General features: G+C 36.4%; 1 protein-coding gene across 8 annotated transcripts in view; it reads left to right on the top strand.

Moving 5' to 3' along the window:
* TRPS1 (transcriptional repressor GATA binding 1) overlaps positions 1 to 20,081 on the top strand; it is a 279,514-nt gene that overhangs the window by 250,956 nt on the left and 8,477 nt on the right. For all 8 annotated transcript variants that reach the window (XM_070802758.1, XM_070802763.1, XM_070802762.1 and 5 more), the window contains one exon: positions 17,674 to 17,796. In XM_070802758.1, the coding sequence (XP_070658859.1) occupies positions 17,674 to 17,796 (123 nt within the window). The remainder of the gene's footprint in view (positions 1 to 17,673; positions 17,797 to 20,081) is intronic.

Genomic DNA, 20,081 nt, shown 5'->3' on the forward strand with positions numbered 1-20,081 from the left:
TAGAAGATAAAACTTTAAATAATTTTATTATGTCTTGCATGTGTGCATGCTCAGTCACTGGGATCCCATGGACTGTAGCCCTGCTAGGCTCCTCTATCTGTGGGATTTTCCAGGCAAGGATACTGCAGTGAGTCGCCATTTCTTCCTCTAGGGGATCTTCCCAATCAAGGGCTTGAACCCTTGTCTACTGCGTCTCTTGTATTGGCAAGTGGACTCTTGACCACTGCACCACCCAGGAATCCCCTATTACATCCTAGACTTTCAATATTACATTCCCCTTACAGATTTGTCTAAATTTTTTTTTCCTAACTCAGAATAAACCTTTTAGAATCACCCACATAGAATATATGAATATGTGTATACATACACACAAAAGTGAGCATGAGTATATATAAATATATTCTGAGTTATTTATTGTGCTGTATGTGGACATTAATTATGCATGCTCAATTATTAACAGCAATAGAAAGCTTGGTGTGATATAATAATCATTTTTAAATAATCCTAAATCTACTCAAGTTGAAAAGATTGTGACAGCAGGAGCCTAAACAGCTGCCCTGAGCAAAATAGACACTGCTTTCTTTGAAAGTTGAAAAGGAGAAAGGTAACAATTATCCCTGAGACAATGGAAACAGAGTTGTCTGAATTTTTTTTTTTTTTTTTTTTTCTCAAATGCCTCTGCCTCTTGTAAAAAGAACACTGTGCCCAGAATGAACGAGGCAGTGGTAAACCTATCAGAAGCAGCACTTAGATAAGCAGGTAATTAATGTATTAAAGGTGTAATTGAAATTAAAAATAGCTTTCATATGTGCTTCTAGTACTGTGCAACAATTTGTTATTTGTCTGAGGTGCTTTCTTGAATTTTAAGTCACATGCCATGTGGAGCCAAGGTAGAAAATAATTCTGCAACATAACCAACTCTACAAGATGAAACTTGATACAGAATTGAGTAGGGGTAGAAACCATGATCATTAAACATGTGTTTTGTCCCTTTATATTTCTTCCACAAATCCAGTGTTGCTTTTTATCATTAAGAGAATTCTGAGTCAGACCAGTATCAGTTAAGTCAAACTATGTAGTTGCTATATGAAATCTATCTGTCTAGAGGTATTTTTAACATAGATTAAAATTCCCAATGTGCTTACAAATTATTTGCCTGGTAAAAAGCTTAGAAAAAAATTTCCCTTTGGTTGTCTATCTTAATCCTGATTTATATTTAGTTTTAAAAAATAAAAAACTGCAGAGAACCATCCTAACAACTTTAAACATATTCCCATTTACAATGAGCGTATAATGGCATACACCTATTGGTGGGAGCTTTGAAAATCAGAACATTCAAAGGAATTGTTTCTCCATTTTAAAAATCATACCTCCTTATAATGAACTCAGTTCACTGTGATATTTTCAAATGCTTTCTGCATCACTTCCTTAATAGGCCACAAATGTTACTTTCATGTTCTTCTCTAAGTTTCAAAATAACTCCCTCAGATAGGAAATCATATTATTTTTCCATTTTTGATCCCTCTCTTCCCCCACCATCAATACTTTTGCCTTGGTAAATCAGTCTATTTTCATGCTTTCTTAAAAAAAAAAAAAAGTCAAGTTCGAGAAAGAATAGCACAGCTGTTTGAGATGTCATATCTTATAAAACAAATCTATTAGGAAGGTCAAATCCTGGAAGGGGTCAAGTTAATGATATAAGTGGAATAATTCAGTCATTTTCTGAAATTTGTAAACTTACAAACATAAAAGCCCTGCATTAGATTGACTAATTAGCTAAACCTCTGCTAATGGTGATTTTCTTCCTTAAAAGTTAGGACTTTTATGTTTAAGGCACACTTTTCTTTACCTTTATTTTCTTCTTTTTGGTAAATGCGAATTGCTTTGAATTTTAGTCTGGTACTAGTCCATTGTGTTTATTTTAAAAGGATTGCCTTCATTTGGGATGAATTTAAAGGAATCTGATTATTTCCATTCTTATTTTGCCAAGGAAGTATACACATGGGCAACGAAGTATACATATATGTTTAATTCTAAGTACATGTGTACATGTGTGTATAATATTATAATAAAATTAATAAAATGATAAAATCTTAGAAAATAGGTAGAAAAAGAGGGATGACCAAAGTCAGATCTAGCCACCTAACTTTTCCTTTGGCAAGTACATAACTTTTTGAAGCATATAATATCTACACATTCCTTTGCATGCATGCTAAGTCACCTTAATCACGTCCAACTCTTTGCGACCCTATGGACTGTAGCCCACCAGGCTCCTCTGTCCATCGGATTCTCCAGGCAAGAATATTGGAGTGGGTTGCCACATCCTCCTCCAGGGGATCTTCCCGACTCAAGGATTAAACGCACATCTCTTACAGCTCCTGCAGTGACAGGCAGGCTCTTGACCACTAGTGCCACCTGGGAATCCCCTGAATTCCTTCAGTCATACATAAATGATTAATTCTTCATGAAATCTACCTGCTGGTTTCTTACGGTCATTCATTCATTATTTCTGCCATTACACTTTCTCATCTAAAATATTTTATCTTGTTGTCTGTTACAAACGTTTTAACCTGGGAAAGAAGTATAAGTCTGTGAGTTCTAAAGGCACACATTTTAAAATATAAGACCACCAGTCCCTAAAGTTTTTAAGTTATTAAACTGGATGACCCTGAAACCACTTTACTTTAAAGAAATGTGTTCATGTAATCACACATATACGTATTTTAAATATATGTTTGTGTGCATATGAATATATTCTTTAAATGTGTTTTATTTACATGTATATTTATACTTACATATGTGAATATATTATATATGTGTTTTATATATAGATATATAAAATAGTCCATGGGGTTGTGAAGAGTTGGACATGACTGAAGCGACTAATCACATATGAAATAGAGGATGTCAAATTCCAAATGAGTGTTTATGGACATAAATTTATCCAAAATTATTTCTTGTACAAAGTTTTCTGTTGTGATGTATATGAATTTAAGCAAATCACTTTGTGTAATCTATGAAATAAACATCCATTGTCATATTTTGTGATAATATATACAATCTAAGTGATCACACCACATGAAAGGAAGAAAATTACATGCAGCTAGAATGAGTTATATATATAAGGGAACTTGACCTTAACTGACAGTGCATTTCTTTACGTTCTAGAAAATTCCCAAGGCCACTTATTCCTTCTTCACATTTCTGTTTAGCTTTAGGATGAGAAATATATATCTTTGACATACTTGTGAAACTTATGTAAGTGACTAAGTCATCACACACTGCTTTGTGTAATGAATCCTTTAAGGTCTTTTGGAACACAGTTGAAAAACAAAGGAGAGAGAGAAGTCAAAAGACAGAAGGCAAGAGAGAGATTTCTATTTTTTAAGTGTATAATTAATGGTATATACTTTTTTAGGACAGTCATCTTTATGTGAGAGTTTTAGGATCACTATTCATACTTAAAAATAAAATAAATTGAGGTCCTTTGTATATGTTTTCCTCACATTTACATAAATATGTAGCTACAAAGCTTGAACTTTACATGTCCAAAGCTTATTCAGTTATTCAGTATCTTCTGAAATCTAATATCTATTTATACTTATTATCTTCTGAAATTAAGAGAGAAAGGAATTTAATGCTCACCGAGTGTCTGATACATGTATTCTCTCATACAATTATATTTATGTTAATTGAGTGCATATGTGCATTGGGAGAACTCTAACATAGTTATAAAAGTAAATCACAAAGTATTGATGTCTTATTTCCCACCTAATAAAATCAATATTTACTAGGCTGACATTGAAAACACTCTCTTAGGTACTCTTACTGCTTTTTCCCCTACAATCTTATGTACAAGTAGTGAATTATATTTATTCGCAACTCTCCAGAAAACTCATGGAATTTTTTTTCTTTAGTCTAATAACATCGTTGGTACTTTAGTTTCACTTATAAAATATTGTATTGCTTTAATGAAAGTAAGAGCAACTCGTGACATTTCACCATGTGTTAGTGCTGAAAATGTTTTGCTGGATTCAGTTGTGTATGTGTGAATATATACACATATGTACATGTATGTATATATCTGTTTTTGTGTGTATATATACATGTATACACAAATACACACCAACATATGCCACTTCTGCTAGTTCTGAAAATTGATCAGAAGCTCATGTAAACAAAGCTCATTCCTCTTCTCTGCTGTCACATAATACATTATTTAAATATGGTACAGAGTTTATTAATTTTCTTTTATGTCTCAGAAGCTGAAACTGTTTTCAATTTGAGTCCTATTTTCTGTGATAATGACCACCCATTTATATTTCATGAATACAGCTGCATTTAAAGTGATAACGTTTTGATCACAGCATGTATGTATATGTACACATATGTGTACATTTTAACAGACTGTTTATTAAAATCAGCAGTATCCTCTCTGATAGAGGTCAGTTCAATAAAACTGTCAATAATTAAACACCAACTATGTGCAATGCACTGATAATACAAAAGATTAAAGGGGCGGAAAAAAAGCTCTTCAAAAGTCCCCAGTCCCTTAGGAGTGACATGCATTTGTAAATAACTAGAATCCAGCATTCTTTCTCCTGTACCTAAACTCTGGGAAAGCAGGGTTGTTTGATGATTTAAAACAATTTAGTATGTGAAAGTCTAAGGCGGAATTGGCATTCTGAGTTCCAAAAGCTAAGCTTACATACACACTGACAACGGATTACTTCTTATGAAGAAAAGCAGTTTTGATTTATTTGGGGTAAACTTATAAATGTGGGAAACAATTAAACCATTTGGGGGATCTCTCTTTTTTTCTTTTATGTGTTTTAAATTTCAGCTTCTCTATGAATCTTTTTTTTCAAATATTTTTAAGAGCTTAATAATTGATGGTGTTTTCTTTTTTATTATTATTCCTATTACTCCACAACAAGGAGAAATGTTATTTCTTGTAGGTAAATGACTTTAAAAAATTAATTTAGGGTCCTTCCTTGCTTTAATTTATTTGCGTCTTCTGCAGAGGTTGTGGACAGTTTAATAACCTTAATCCAGGGAAAAAATAATGCCAACAGAAAAATACATATATAAATCAGAGGGAGGGTATAAGAAAGTCAACAGGGGCTCTGTATCAACCTAGAGGGGTGGGATGGGGAGGGAGATGGGAGGGAGTTTCAGAAGGGAGGGGATATATATATTCCTATGGCTGATTGATGTTGAGGTTTGACAGAAAACAGCAAAATTCTGTAAAGCAATTACTCTTCAACAAAAAAAAATAAACAAATTTAAAAAATATATAAAGCAAAAAAAACCCCAAAAAAGTTCGTTGCTGTATTGCAATATCAGAGCCCCTCTCATGAAATAAAATCTCACTCATTAGGAGATTTGTGTCTCAGGATGTCCAGCCAGCCCTCAGTACTGGTTTCCTGGTATTCTGCTTGCTGTACGAAATGTCAAAGTCTGAAATGATTTTAACTGTTCCTTTTGGAAGGAATGACTGAGGGGTTGTCTCGAGAGAGAGTTCGTGGTGTGATGAGGTAGTTCTTGCTTTGGTACGTGATACAGTGTGATTAACAAACTCCAGATTGCACAGAGAAGCGGGTCGGAGCACAGGTTATTAAGTACAGTTCCCTACCCAAGACGATGTATTGCCTCACGCTGATATGGCAGGACTGGAGGGGGAATATATACATCTATATAAAAGCAAAGACAATCCTTGCTTTCTTCTTGAGCAGCTGCAGCCAGTCCCACTAATGGACGTGCAAAAGCAGAAACGAGCAGCCCAAGGTATGTGTTCATTTTTACAGATGGTACTGCAGACAAGTTGGTAATGGAAAAGGAAGTCGTGTACGTGAGCTTTTTGACCGTGGGGGTGGGGGGTGGGGGGCGACAGAAGGACAGCCCGACTACAGTACTTTCCTGTGTAATTGACCGTGTGAGTTATGGAAGAAGCAGTTTTCCCATGAAAGATTTCACTTATTACAAAATTACATCATTACTGTTAAGGAAATGCATAATTCCAAGTTGTCTTTTTAAAATAATGTCATTAAAACTTTAAAAATCAGCTTAGACATCCCTGTCTGCCCAGAGCCTCTATAATGAAATTATCCGCCAGAGTTGGGTTTTACCTGTAACAGTCACAGCATCCTCATTTAAAGACAAATCTTTCATTTGAACAATGGCAAAATGTACTAGACACTTATTTTAAATATTGGAAAAGTGTATTTAAATACCTGGTTTGGGGTCATGAAGAAATACAAAGTTGAATAAAAAATGAGATAGTATTTTAAAAGAATTATTTATAGATTCAGAAGTTAAATGAAATTTAGGTTTATTTCCCTTAAGTCCACCCCCCCACCTCCGTGTATTTAAAAATCACAGAGAATGAAATGATATAAGAAGTATTACAATATGGTCTAGTAAAGTTTTTAGTTATTTAATTCAAATTGTATATTTGATATCAGTGTCTCTTATTGATCCATTTGCAGATTTTTAACATAGTTCTTAACTGTTTCAAACCAGGATATTTAACTGTATTTCTATACATTTTGTTGCTATTGTTAAGTGAAAACAAGTAGCAATTACCATCTTTCTGCTGAGCAAAGTGTATGTTATCTAATGTCTGATCTCAACTCAATACCGGGTAAAACATGTTTATAGAGTTAAGAATATTTTAGGCTTTGCTCTTATATATATATAATGAAATGGAAACTGTATCACACATGAAAAGTATCAGTCAAATGCACAGGCCACTGAAGAACATGTACTTCTATATCTAATAATGGGGGAAATGTTTAAGGAAAAGTAATTAAAAATACTTTCATATTATTCAAATCTGAGGAATTTGGTAAAACGACCTCATTTTTCAGAATTGGCAGTATTTTATCTTGAATAATGAGGATTCCACACATTGCAAAAGGTCTCTGCCAAGGAACATACCAATATATAAAATAAGTCTAGTACATTGTTACCTGAACATGTATGTTTACAGCACTTCTCAAAAGCCCAGTACCGTGTTTCCTGCCCCATCTCTAGCCATGGCGAATACAAATGAGTTCCTGGTTCACAGCTGCCTTCCCATGATGGCATTTCTAGGCACTAAGTCAGTGCACTAATTTTTGCTTTTCAACAGAGGCTTTGTTCACATATATTTTTTATTTTTAGTTTTTGAGACACAGTATCAAAACTCACGCACTACACCCATCCGCCTTCCCCACACTACCCCATCTCCCAAATGCTGCGTTCCTCTGGCTTCGACTGTATCTTTCAACCTCAACACAGATCGTTGCCATATCTGATCAAGGATGAGTCATTTCTTTCTGGTACTTCAAAACTTGCATAATTTAATCAGCTGTTATAGGGTGGTTTGAAGAGAGAAGGATTCTTCAAAGCTAAGCTATGGTGAAATATTTTTGGTAAAATTCCCCAATCACTTCTTTAGTAATAGGACCTGAAACATGGTTAAGAACTGTGGCTCTGAAGTGAGAGATCTTACTATTTAGTATATGAAAAATGCTTCTAAGGCTTAGTTTTCTCATATGTAAAGTGGATGCTGCTGCTGCTAAGTCACTTCAATCATGTCCAACTCTGTGTGACCCCATAGATGGCAGCCCACCAGGCTCCCCCGTCCCTGGGATTCTCCAGGCAAGAACACTAGAGTGGCTTGCCATTTCCTTCTCCAATGCATGAAAGTGAAAAGTGAAAGTGAAGTCACTCAGTCATGTCTGACCCCCAGTGACCCCATGGACTGCAGCCTTCCAGGCTCCTCCATCCGTGGGATTTTCCAGGCAGGAGTACTGGAGTGGGGTGCCGTTGCCTTCTACGTGTAAAGTGGATAGAATAACAATAATGATAATAATGTAGTAATAATTCCTGTGTCTTAGGTTTGTTTAGAAGGTGTCAGGTAGAGAAACTAAGTCTGTAGTGTATCATTCTAGACAAAATAAATACTTGGTAAATATTAGATGTGTGATTTTCAAAAAGGGACAAGAAGTAGTCACACGAGTCTACCAGATAACTGATTCGAAAATGGCTGTACTCAGTCTTTGTTGCTATGTGGCTTTTCTCTGGTTGCAGTGCACAGGCTTCTTTCTCATTGTGGTGGCTTCTCTTGCTGCAGAGTGCGGGCTCAGTAGTTGTGGCTTAGTTGCTCTGCAGCATGTGAAATCTTCCTAGACCAGGGGTTGAACCAATGTCCTTCTGCATGGGCAGGCGGATTCCTAGCCATCAGACCACCAAGGAAGTCCCAAAAATGATTTTTAGAAAAAGTCATGTGTTTTTGCCTGGACTTAAGAGACTAGGATGTATTTTTGACACTAGTTAAGTCAAAGAATCATTCACAGTCTTTTACCTCATCAGTAAAATGAGAGAATAATAATCCCAAGTAATTCATTTTCAATCCAAACTGAGATAAATATATATCAGGAGTTCTTAACCTCACAATCCATGGGTACTCAGATCCATGTGAAATCTTTGGATGCACTTTATGAAGGACATTCTTTTGAACAGCCTGAAGTTATTTGCAAAATATTTTACATATCTTTTTTATTATCTGGGGAGAGTGTCATAAATTTTATCAAAAGAGTTTATGACTCCCAAGAATGTTAGAAACCATTGATATAGATGTAAATTCCTTGAGGATGGTAACACTTCATTGACTAGTTATTATCTGTTAGCAAATATGAAAAGAATTACTGATTATTATCTGTTATTTTCCTTTTCTTTCAAAATGACCATGTCATCATTATCTATCATAAAACCAGTCCTACTTAAGTAATACATAAAATACCTCTGTTTGTTTCTTAAATTAAGTGCTTCGAAGCTGAACCTTTTGAACTTTAGGCTTTTTCTAGAAAAGTCCCTATCACCAAGGTGCTTATTTTCTATACTGTGAAGAATTCCCAAAATAAATGTTTGCCAAATATATTGTTTAAATAAAAATTGCAATAACTTTATTAAAACAGAATTGATTCTCATATTCTCATGCTGAAATTTACTTAACTACTAGGTTTAACTGTGCCTCCAAAAAGCCCCCCTTTTTTTCCCTTTTCAGTGTCAGATTTTGGCACTGGCATAGAAGAAAGTCCCTGTTGAAACACTCTTGACCATTGTTGTAACTGAAGGAAAGGTGAAAATGGATCTGTGGTGGCAGAAATAGAAGCAGTAAGAGGCTTGAGCAGTTCTTTTGACAATAGTGACTTTCACGTGGAATGAAAAGACCGTGTAGATATAAATCTTCAGCTATATTTTCAGCTGTCCAAATACATATTGCTGTAAAGGCAGGACATTGTTACAGAAACAGCATGGGTTAGAACTCTAAAGATCTGAGTTTTTCTAGTTCTAGTCTGTTAAGTAATTTGTGTATGACATCACATGTTTGCTTTGCTCATTTTCCAAATATGGAGTAAGTCTAAGTATGGAGATGGGGGTCCTTCAGACCTATGTAGTAGATTATATCATCTGTATGATAAATTTCTAAAATCAGAAGATTTGAAGAATCCATACGCATAATTTAAAATGTGGGATTTCCCCGGGGAACTCTCATTTTCTGCAATCCCGTGCCGCGAGTCACCAATTGCATCTCAGAAGAAATGGAGCTAATCTGTTTTAACATGTCCTGATATATTGGGCAACTCCAGCGTGGTGACGTGTCAGTGGAAAAGTCTTGGGCACATTCATACCTGGGTACAATGTATGATTGCTAGAATATGAATTGCCTCATGTCCTGGAACAGAAGTTGTTCCATTGCTTCTAGCCAAAGATGTCAGTTTAGTTTACACTGGTCTCCATTAGCATTTCTGATGTGTTGAGGAAGTGAATTTAATAAGCAGGGTAAACAGGTTTTGTTTCCAAACTCTGAGATAGGTGATTATAAGATGGATGCTTGGCTGAACCTTGTAGAGTCTCTTCAGTTTTCTGGCAAGAAATCTGGGGGCATAGAGGGCTGTTTTAAAGTAGGCATAGACTTGCTATACAGCCTGTTTCAACTGATTCTTTATAATTTTATTTGGAGTAAAAGTCAGCCAAGGTATTGATATCTATTGCTTTCTGTTGGCAAAGCTGTCTCCCTGCTCTTGCTAAAATACTGGCCAGCCTGTGCTTCTGATAAAATTCTGGCTGTGAATTTATTTAGGTGTTCATTGCAAGCCACTGTCTGTTTTAAGTTGTTTTAGGTGTGGTGTTCTTTATATTCTGTAGCCTCTGCTGGTGGGTGGTCAATAGTCAGTTAATTCCTTAATGGGGGTAAGTGGGAAAGAGTGACCTTTTCTGTCTCTTGGTGGTGAATAAGAGTGATAATGGCTAAAATAATATTTATCATTTATTCAATAGGTATTGAATTTCAATTTTATAGTGACAGTCATGAACGCATTATTTAGTTTGTATCAACTCTTTTGGTGGTTGATAGGAGAAGGAAATGGCAACCCACACCAGTATTCTTGCCTGGAGAACCCCAGGGACAGAGGAGTCTGGTGGGCTGCTGTCTATGGGGTCGCATAGAGTCGGATATGACTGAAGCGACTTAGCAGCAGCAGCAGCAGGACATTATTACTGATGGGACAATAAGCAAGGTTCTTGTTTCTGAAATGACTAAACTATTATCCATTTTTATAAAGGAGCACAGAGAGTAACCCCTCTGATTATTAGATAACTTTCAGCCTTTAAGTGAGATGTATTTGTGGGAGATGCTTTGGTTTCTTGAGAAATGTTTTCATATAATTTACATGAATCAAACTGTCACCATTCATCAACAGTCTCAGTTTTTATCATGTTAACTGTATATATGGTATGTTTTTAGCAGATTCTGCTGTGAACAGAGAGATTACAGACCATGTCTGCCATATACTTCACTGTAACTCTAGCTTCTAGCACAGTGCCAGGCACATAGTGGACATTTAATAATTAGTCCCCAAACTGAATTGAATTATATTTACCACTGAAGTTTCATTACTACAGAGTTGTACCAGAAGGTTCCATCATAGCCATCTGTACATTTCCCTAAAATGAAGTTCTCAAAGGATTCTTGATATAATCAAATAAACATAGAATTGTTTAAAGAGTTAAAAATATTTGAGGTGCATCCAGACTAACAGCATGTATATCAAATTTCAAGTTGATTTGATTTAAAATGGCCAAGATATAAAACCATAAAAAATGTGAGTAAATACTCTGCCTATCAAGGCTTGTTATGTAATTACATGGTTTCAGTATGGTTTTTATTCATAGAAAACTATTATAAAGGATCATTTCTGCACAGATAAACTTCTCCAATGGGGACTTTTAATATCTTGGAGATGAATATCCATGACTCTAAATGTTAAACCACTTGAATGAATAATTCAATCAAATTTACTTTTTATTGATCAAATGAAATAAGTTCTGTTAATAATGAAATTTGAAAACCTTAAAATGTTTGCTTTTGGCTGATCTTCAAATAGTAAAATAAGCTATAAAAATAGCTGAACCAATTTAAAACTTTTTTTCCGATTCTTGTTCTTTTCTGAAGACTCATCTGGGTTTACCAAAGTATGTGTCAGTGCTTAACACAGAGGGATCTGTAATTGACTGAGAATTTAAGCCCCCTAAAAGCGAAACTTGAATCAGAAACTTTGAGAAAAATTTAGTGATCATGATGCCTTACAGTAGTTAGCTGTGAGCCTAAAGACTAGAGATTTCTTCTGTTAGTTATTTAGTCATTACACTTCTTGGTGCACTCTCCAGCAGGGAAAAGAAAAAAAAAATTATATTAGATTTAAAATGTACTTTTATTAAAAGGTGGTTTGTCATTTTCTGTTTCAAATCCTGGCATGGATGATTGTCCAGATTCATCACCTAACTTGCTGTTGTGAAAATCGGTATGGTGGTTATAATACATTTGAAACGTGGGAAGGAAAGAAGTGATCCAAAGAATTCTCAGTAACTGAAAAGCCTTGGAGATGCTGATCATGGGGGCTGGCCTCAGAATTCCTTGCAATGAACTATTCCTGTCATCACCAATCTTCCTTTTTCACACAGGAAATTACCAGCCAGCAGAAATAACATACAAGCCATACAGATTCGACCTAAAAGTTAGTGGGCAAATTATTTAAATTTGAAGTTAAACGCAGTTAGTTCCTTGTTGATTCCAGAATTTCCTCTTTAGACATTTTCCATTGAGGTGACTTTCATGTAGATTTGGGTTCTCTGCTGACCATCCTTCAGTCTAGCCCTCCGCTGAAACCACATATAAATAGGAAGTGCACTTAGAGAAGGCCAGGGGCAGACCATGCTATGACCATGCGTAGCTTTGGATATGTAAGAGGACAGCTTTCCTTCAGCCTGAAAGGAGGGCCTTTCACGTACACCTTCATGTTATCCACTAACTGCTTATTCCTATCATTTCCTCTCCCAGAAGTGTCTTTATCCATATCTCTCAAAGGACAGTGCATATGTCTCCTGCACAAAGTCATGGAGGTTCAAATCATTATCAACTCCTTTTTGCGGGGGTGGTGCTCAGTTTCCAGGATCTTGGTTCCCTGGCCAGGGATTGAACCCACACCCTCAGCAGTGAAAGTACAGAGTCCTAACCACTGGATCACAGGGAATCCCCTATTATTAACTCTTAAAAGCAGCTTGTAGGAAAAGGAGAAACCATTATATTATTTAAAACATACACATATACCATCAGCAATGCATGACTCTAATGATGTGTATAAAGGTGAGGTAGAGCTTCATTCTTCAGTTCAGTTCAGTTCAGTCGCTCAGTCGTGTCTGACTCTTTGCGACCCCATGAATCACAGCACGCCAGGCCTCCCTGTCCATCACCAACTCCCGGAGTATACTCAGACTCGTGTCCATCGAGTCAGTGAGGCCATCCAGCCATCTCATCCTCTGTTGTCCCCTTCTCCTCCTGCCCCCAATCCCTCCCAGCATCAGAATCTTTTCCAATGAGTCAACTCTTCGCATGAGGTGGCCAAAGTACTGGAGTTTCAGCTTTAGCATCATTCCTTCCAAAGAACACCCAGGACTGACCTCCTTTAGAATGGACTGGTTGGATATCCTTATAGTCCAAGGGACTCTCAAGAGTCTTCTCCAATACCACAGTTCAAAAGCATCAATTCTTCGGTGCTCAGCTTTCTTCACAGTCCAACTCTCACATCCATACATGACCACTGGAAAAACCATAGCCTTGACTAGACAGACCTTTGTTGGCAAAGTAATGTCTCTGCTTTTGAATATGCTATCTAGGTTGGTCATAACTTTCCTTCCAAGGAGTAAGCGTCTTTTAATTTCATGGCTGCAGTCACCATCTGCAGTGATTTTGGAGCCCAGAAAAATAAAGTCTGACACTGTTTCCACTGTTTCCCCATCTATTTCCTGTGAAGTGATGGGACTAGATGTCATGATCTTAATTTTCTTAATGTTGAGGTTTAAGCCAACTTTTTCAATGTCCTCTTTCACTTTCATCAAGAGGCTTTTTAGTTCCTCTTCACTTTCTGCCATAAGGGTGGTGTCATATCTGAGGTTATTGATATTTCTCCCGGCAATCTTGATTCCAGCTTGTGCTTGTTTCAGCCAAGCATTTCTCATGATGTACTCTGCATATAAGTTAAATAAGCAGGGTGACAATATACAGCCTTGACGTACTCCTTTTCTTATTTGGAAGCAGTCTATTGTTTCATGTCCAGTTCTAACTGTTGCTTCCTGACCTGCATACAGGTTTCTCAAGAGGCAGGTCAGGTGGTCTGGTATTCCCATCTCTTGAACAATTTCCCACAGTTTATTGTGATCCACACAGTCAAAGGTTTTGGCATAGTCAATAAAGCAGAAATGATGTTTTTCTGGAACTCTCTTGCTTTTTCCATGATCCAGCGGATGTTGGCAATTTGATCTCTGGTTCCTCTGCCTTTTCTAAAACCAGCTTGAACATCTGGAAGTTCATGGTTCACATATTGCTGAAGCCTGGCTTGGAGAATTTTGAGCGTTACTTTATTAGCGTGTGAGATGGTCCTGACTTTATATCTTCAGGACTTAGCAGGTACCTGGCTTCAGCTGTTTTTCAAAGAGGGAAAAAAAAAAGCCTGGAATGTAGAATTGGGGAAATTAACTCCCTTGATTTTCTTGTCTCCAACGTAATTAGCCATCTCTGCCCAACTGAAGATAAATTTGTCAATCCAAATGGGAGACATTTCTACGGAATATTTTTTAAAAAACTTTATTTTCAAAAACAGGAGTAATGACTAGTGATAAAAATTATTGCAAGAGAGATGATTTTCAACTTTAATAATATTCAGCCACTCAAGACAGACAGCACTGTCCTAGGTACTTATTAGGCTATTTGATGACTGTTAGGGGACATGATTTCTGTCTTTAACACAGTATAAAGGAGAATTAAAACTGTTTTAAAACTCTGTTGTGCCTGATAAACTGAATGAAATAAGGTCTTTAATGCCTTTCTTTCTCTTTAACAAGCTTGTTTTTAAAAAGTAAGGCAAGGGAAACTTCTATTTTGCTTCCTTTGGCAACAGACTTTTTCTCAGCACTTGATTGGGTTAAGGATGTTGGTGACATGGGAAAAAATGCCATACTCGGTCCAGCTAGGTGACATTATGCATAGTGCGGCTTTCGCTGGGGTCAGGCTGTCATCTGTGATGTGGTTTAGAGAGATGCGTCATGGTCCACCGTTCTGTAGTCACACAGCGAAGGACACTGCCCACTTCTCCCACTTACTCTGCTGCTTCCGAAATTTCCAAGTTCATCAAACATAGGGTTCTACAGTGCTTACCAAAGTGATACATTTGTTAGATGGGAGGTAACTAAATGTATGAAATATTTCTCACCTACCTCCTACTCTCTGCCCCCACACAAGTACGCTCCTATTGAATTCTAGGTGTGAACACCTAGATATTTCACTCTGACTCAACTTTCCATTCTCATATTTGATAAGAATGACACAAATGAAATGCATGTTCTAATACTCAACCGTATGCTTTAAGCATATCTAAAATGTAAAATAAGTAGATTAAAGTGATAAGAACGAAACAGAATATTTTTCTCTTAACAAAAGAAATACAGCTTAATCCCTAATGGGTTGATGATGGATCGATAACTTGAGAGCTTACTACATCCCTGACATTGTTTTAATTATATGCCCATTTGTCCACATTAATACTCACAGCAGCTCACACTTTAAAGAGGGGAGCATTTAAGTACTGCTAAGTTAAGTAATTCACTCAAAGTCGTACCCAGCAACTCAAGACAGAGGCATGTTTTGGATGCAAGCTAAATCTATTAACCCCCATGCCATACTGACTCCAAATAAGTGAATCCAAATTACTCTTGATGTATTTAAAATAAGATATGGTTCACCTAAAATATACCAGCCTCTATTGGAGCCTAAATGCTGGTTAAAGCAAGATGTGCATGTGTAAACCAGCACTGTAATTTCAGGATTTTCCCTTGAACTAATGAAGGGCATTTTCTTTGCAAGAGACTTAAGTGCAAAAGTATGCAAGGTTGAAGCGTTCTCTAAAACCAGGATTACACCCACTTTGGCATGCCGTGTCAAGCAGCCAGGACGTAAGGAAAGAAGAGCAGGCTGCCGTGAATGGTTATACATTCAGGTTTGAGCCGCAGCCATATATGTGGGTTAGTTTCCAAATGGACATTTACATTGCCTTTATGTGGATCAAATTGGTGTTTATTTGCCAAACATGTTATTTAGATCTTGGGGAAAAGACAGCGTGGCCCCAGGGAAGTTTCACAATTATAACCTAACTAGGCTCCCCAGCTTACCTCGGATAAAGGGAGCCCCAGAGTGTTTGATAAACACAAGCTCTAATAGTTCATTGATTTGAGGGAAATAGCAGTCTGTCCTTTTGCAGTAGGTCCCTATTGGGACTTTGAGGACCAGTACCCAGCGTTTTGTTTTGAGACTGAGAAATTTATTATACGCTCCTGGTCCTGATTTGGGGGATCAGGGGAGTAAGGAGAAAAGGGGAGCCAGAGATTATCTTTGTGAAAAATCTAGCTTTTATTACATCACCTGAAGTAGCACAACCTGCTACACTAATGAAATTGTGTTCTTGGTTGAAAAGGGCAATTGTTAGCTTGACTTTGTGCTCACTAAAAACATTCCCCCAATCTTGTTAAATTATTGCTCTCATTTCAGATTTTTATGGCTATGCAGCTTACCAGTCCTCATTTCTTTACGTTTCATTCATTTTCCTTGTATTGATGATTAATGGAGGATGTCGAATGTTAGAGTGAGCAGGCATCAGCAATTGCAAGATCATAATTAGTTTAGCTGACGAGGGCCTCTGATAGCACTTGCATCTGGATGGAAAAATTACCCTATAGGGAACTGGCTGCTCACCAGGTCTTTTTAGTGATACATTGTGAAACACCCGATGAATCAAATGCCCTTTCAATGCCAAGAAAGTGTTCCAGTCTTGAAGCCAAAATTATGTCTGCAGAAAGCTTTCCATTTGAAATGTATCAGAGTACAATTATAACCATTGTATTTTCTTGGCAGGGATACCCCTCGTCTACAGTATGGACTCGAGTTAAATAAATTGCCTAAATTTTATGAATCCCTGAAATTTTGACATATAGTGTTTGTAATTTTAAATGTATCACAAAATTGGGTTCCAGCAAGACTTTTTCCACTCCTTATCTAACATGCATATTTTATCATTAAAGGCTTTGCTTCCTAGAGAAAAAAGAGCAGAGTTGCAATTCAGGCTGTCTTTTTTTTTTTTTTTTCCTTCTTCTTCTTCAGCCAGAGTTCCATTTCCTGCCTGTTAGTATTTGCGCCTATGAACACAGCCTGACTTTTGTTTCAATGAGAAGTTTAATGGAATCATTACTTGATAGCAAGAATGGAACAAGCAATGCTAACGATCTACTTTTAAATATTCTTGGATTATTTTTCAATCTGGTGATTAGAGAATTCATCCTAAAATTTCAGAAACGCTTGTGATTTCCAAGTCTGAGTCAAATAAAATAAATAAATAGCCATTGATGGGACTATGTTGTCTGGCTTAAGCAGGCTCCTCATAAGGATTCTCATTAGTAATACTGTACTTCTAGTTGGCAGAAGTTTCTTCTGTTCCTCTCAGATTTGGGAGATAGAGGGTGTTCTCTTTCAGATTTTACAGGTGCAAATGAAAAATTAGAACTGAGTGTCTTATTAGTGTCTGAATACTTATGTTACATGAATGACATCCAGAAAGACATGCCTCAGGTTTAATTGTAAGTGGTTTACATGCTGCACTTATTCCAAGTTTGACTATATTTTGAAGCTCAGGTAGCCTGGGCACCGCTTTTTCCAAAATATATTAAACATATTGCCATGCTCTGTCTTTTGACTTTTGACACTTTTAAAAGGTATATTTTAGGGTTCAGCATTTAGGAGCCATCATTAAAGGCACAAACCCCAAAGTTCAAAAAGTTAAAGCTGTTTCTGTGAAAAGCCTTTGGTGTTGCACACACCTCATCCATCACTGTAGGGTTAATTATAATGAAAATCAGTGGTGCCTATTAAACACAATTGAACCTGACCTCATTATGGGCAGCGTGGTTTTATACTGTCATTGTTGCTAGTCTAAAGACAAAACTCCTGGGTTGGTTTGGTCTAACTCCACTGATCATGTGACTCACCTCTGACCTTGTTTTTTTTTTTTTCCCCCATTTCAGAGGCGCAGAGGCTCGGGTGTTTTTTGTGCCAATTGCTTGACCACAAAGACCTCTCTCTGGCGAAAGAATGCAAATGGCGGATATGTATGCAATGCGTGTGGTCTCTACCAGAAGCTTCACTCGGTAAGAACTTGTTAGACTGTTTCAGGAAAAGCTTTATAAAACAGCCTGGTCTGTGGCGTGATAAGTACCATTCCCTGGCTTGTGGTGCCTGCCCCTGCAGAGTTTAATCCACTTGCTTTGAGCGCACATGTGATTTATGGTGGACCGGCCTTAGATGTTATGGGGAGATTCATGTGAGATCATTACTAATGCATTATGTTTCTTTTGATATAAAAGAGGAAAATGATTGATTTCTGGGAACTTCACATAACCATTATGTGAATGAGTGGGTATCAGAATTCAGTGACATTAATTTAGGTAGAAAGGAGAAACTTTTAAAGCTCAAAAGTACATAAATTAAAAAAAAAAAAAAGCAAGAAGACTCTCCCATGTTCAGTATAAAATATAGGGCAAGGGAAAAAATGCTTCTTTTCCAGTCTACTTTTGGAATTTGCAAGTGTCATCTAGGCTGGAAGTAGGACAAGTTCAGAAGAGTGGTTCTTACTGGGACCAAGATGCCAGGTGACTCTCTCCAGGGCTTCCAGCAGCATCTTAGGGCTTGAAGAGCACACAGCAGAGCAGAGGAAGGTGCTGAGGTGTTCTGTGTTTTAAGATCTCTGGCTGGCTAGTTTCTATGACTGTCTGAGCTATGTCAGTTATTTCTAACCAAGTTTTAGGTAGAATCTTATAATAAAATTTAAACTTACAAATCTCCCATCTTTATATGCATTTGACTTCCCGAAGGATTTTTTTTTTTTTTTTTTCTTTTTGATTTAGAAAGTTTAGGGACTTCCCTGGTGGTGCAGTGGTTAAGGCTTTGCTTTCCAATGCCAGGGGTGAAGGTTCATTCCCTGGTCAGGGAACTAAGATCCCACTACCTTTCAGCAGCCAAAAAACCAAAACACAAAACAGAAACAATATTGTAACAAATTCTTTAAAATCTTTAAAAATGGTCCACATCCAAAAAAAAAAAAAAAAAAACTTAAAAAAAAAAGTTTATCTGCTGACCAAAGCTGCCTTTAAAAATAGGAATGCCCCATTTAGTAAGCAAAAATCTGTTTCCTTCTGCCTTTTGCATTTAGTTTGGCATTTTACCACAGCTCTCAGCACCAGCCAGTGGATAGAATACAGTTCTATCTAGAATACAGGGAATACAGTTTTAGACAAAATGTCCTCCAAAACGGACCACTGGAAGCACTCTTTTAAAAAATGCATACTGCCAACAAGACTAATTGGTAGTAAACTGTGAAAACCTTAGTTATTAGCATGTAGCTAGTAGAAGGAATCTCCACCTACCACCACCACCTTACTTTTTTTAAGCCTTCACCATTTAAGCAAGCAATAAGCTTCCATTTAATGAGTACTGACATTAATGATTTTAATTGAATGCTGTCCAATCAAAGGCCAAATATTAATTAAACTACTGCTCTTCCAGGTTATGGTAATTTAACAACTGCAATATAAATGAACAAATTTTTAACAATTATTTTAATATTCATCTCCCCAGAGATGTTTTTGATTTTGAGGGTTTTTTTAAAATCTTAAATTTCCTATATTTCTACTCCATGAATTCCATGGCCCTGCATGCTCTTAGTTCTTATACATTTGTGCATAATAATTCTCTGATGTCTCTTTTATGGGCTGTAATTCCTTTACCTGTCATTTAAATATTGGTCTTCTTTAGGATTCTAAAACAGACACTATATTTCTTCCACTCTGTGTTCTACAGGATAAAACTCTTCGTTCCCTTGAGTTTTCCCATCAACTCCATATATTTACATTTTTATAAATATAACCTTTATGTACAATGCAATGCACAGATCTAATGTATAGTGTTCAGTGAGTTTTAATAGTGTCATCTTAATCAAAATATAAAATAACATGTTTATCTTAGAAAGTTATCATGTAGCTGTTTTAAAATAATACTGTGTTAAAATATTGAATTGTATTTAAATATTATAATTAAATACAAGTTTTAAAATATATCAAAATTTGTGAAATTACCTAAAGCAGTGTTTAGAGGAATATTTTCAGCATTAAATGCTTATATTCAAAAAGAAGGATAGAGATTAAATATGTATGTTTGAAATATGAGATCTTTATAAATCTGAAATTCTGAACAAAGTAAATGAACATGGACTATCCAAGGGATGTGACATTTTCATTCTAAAACCAGTAATTTGATGTTCAATAACAAGTGCGTTCTCCTTTATCCTTCAAAATATCTTTGTGACAATAAAAACACTCCAAGAGGATTTGTGTTTTAACACTTAAAAAATACTGTCTTGCATTAAGATACATCATTT

The sequence above is a fragment of the Bos indicus genome, chromosome 14, assembly GCF_029378745.1.
Source record: "Bos indicus isolate NIAB-ARS_2022 breed Sahiwal x Tharparkar chromosome 14, NIAB-ARS_B.indTharparkar_mat_pri_1.0, whole genome shotgun sequence".
Taxonomy (NCBI): domain Eukaryota; kingdom Metazoa; phylum Chordata; class Mammalia; order Artiodactyla; family Bovidae; genus Bos; species Bos indicus.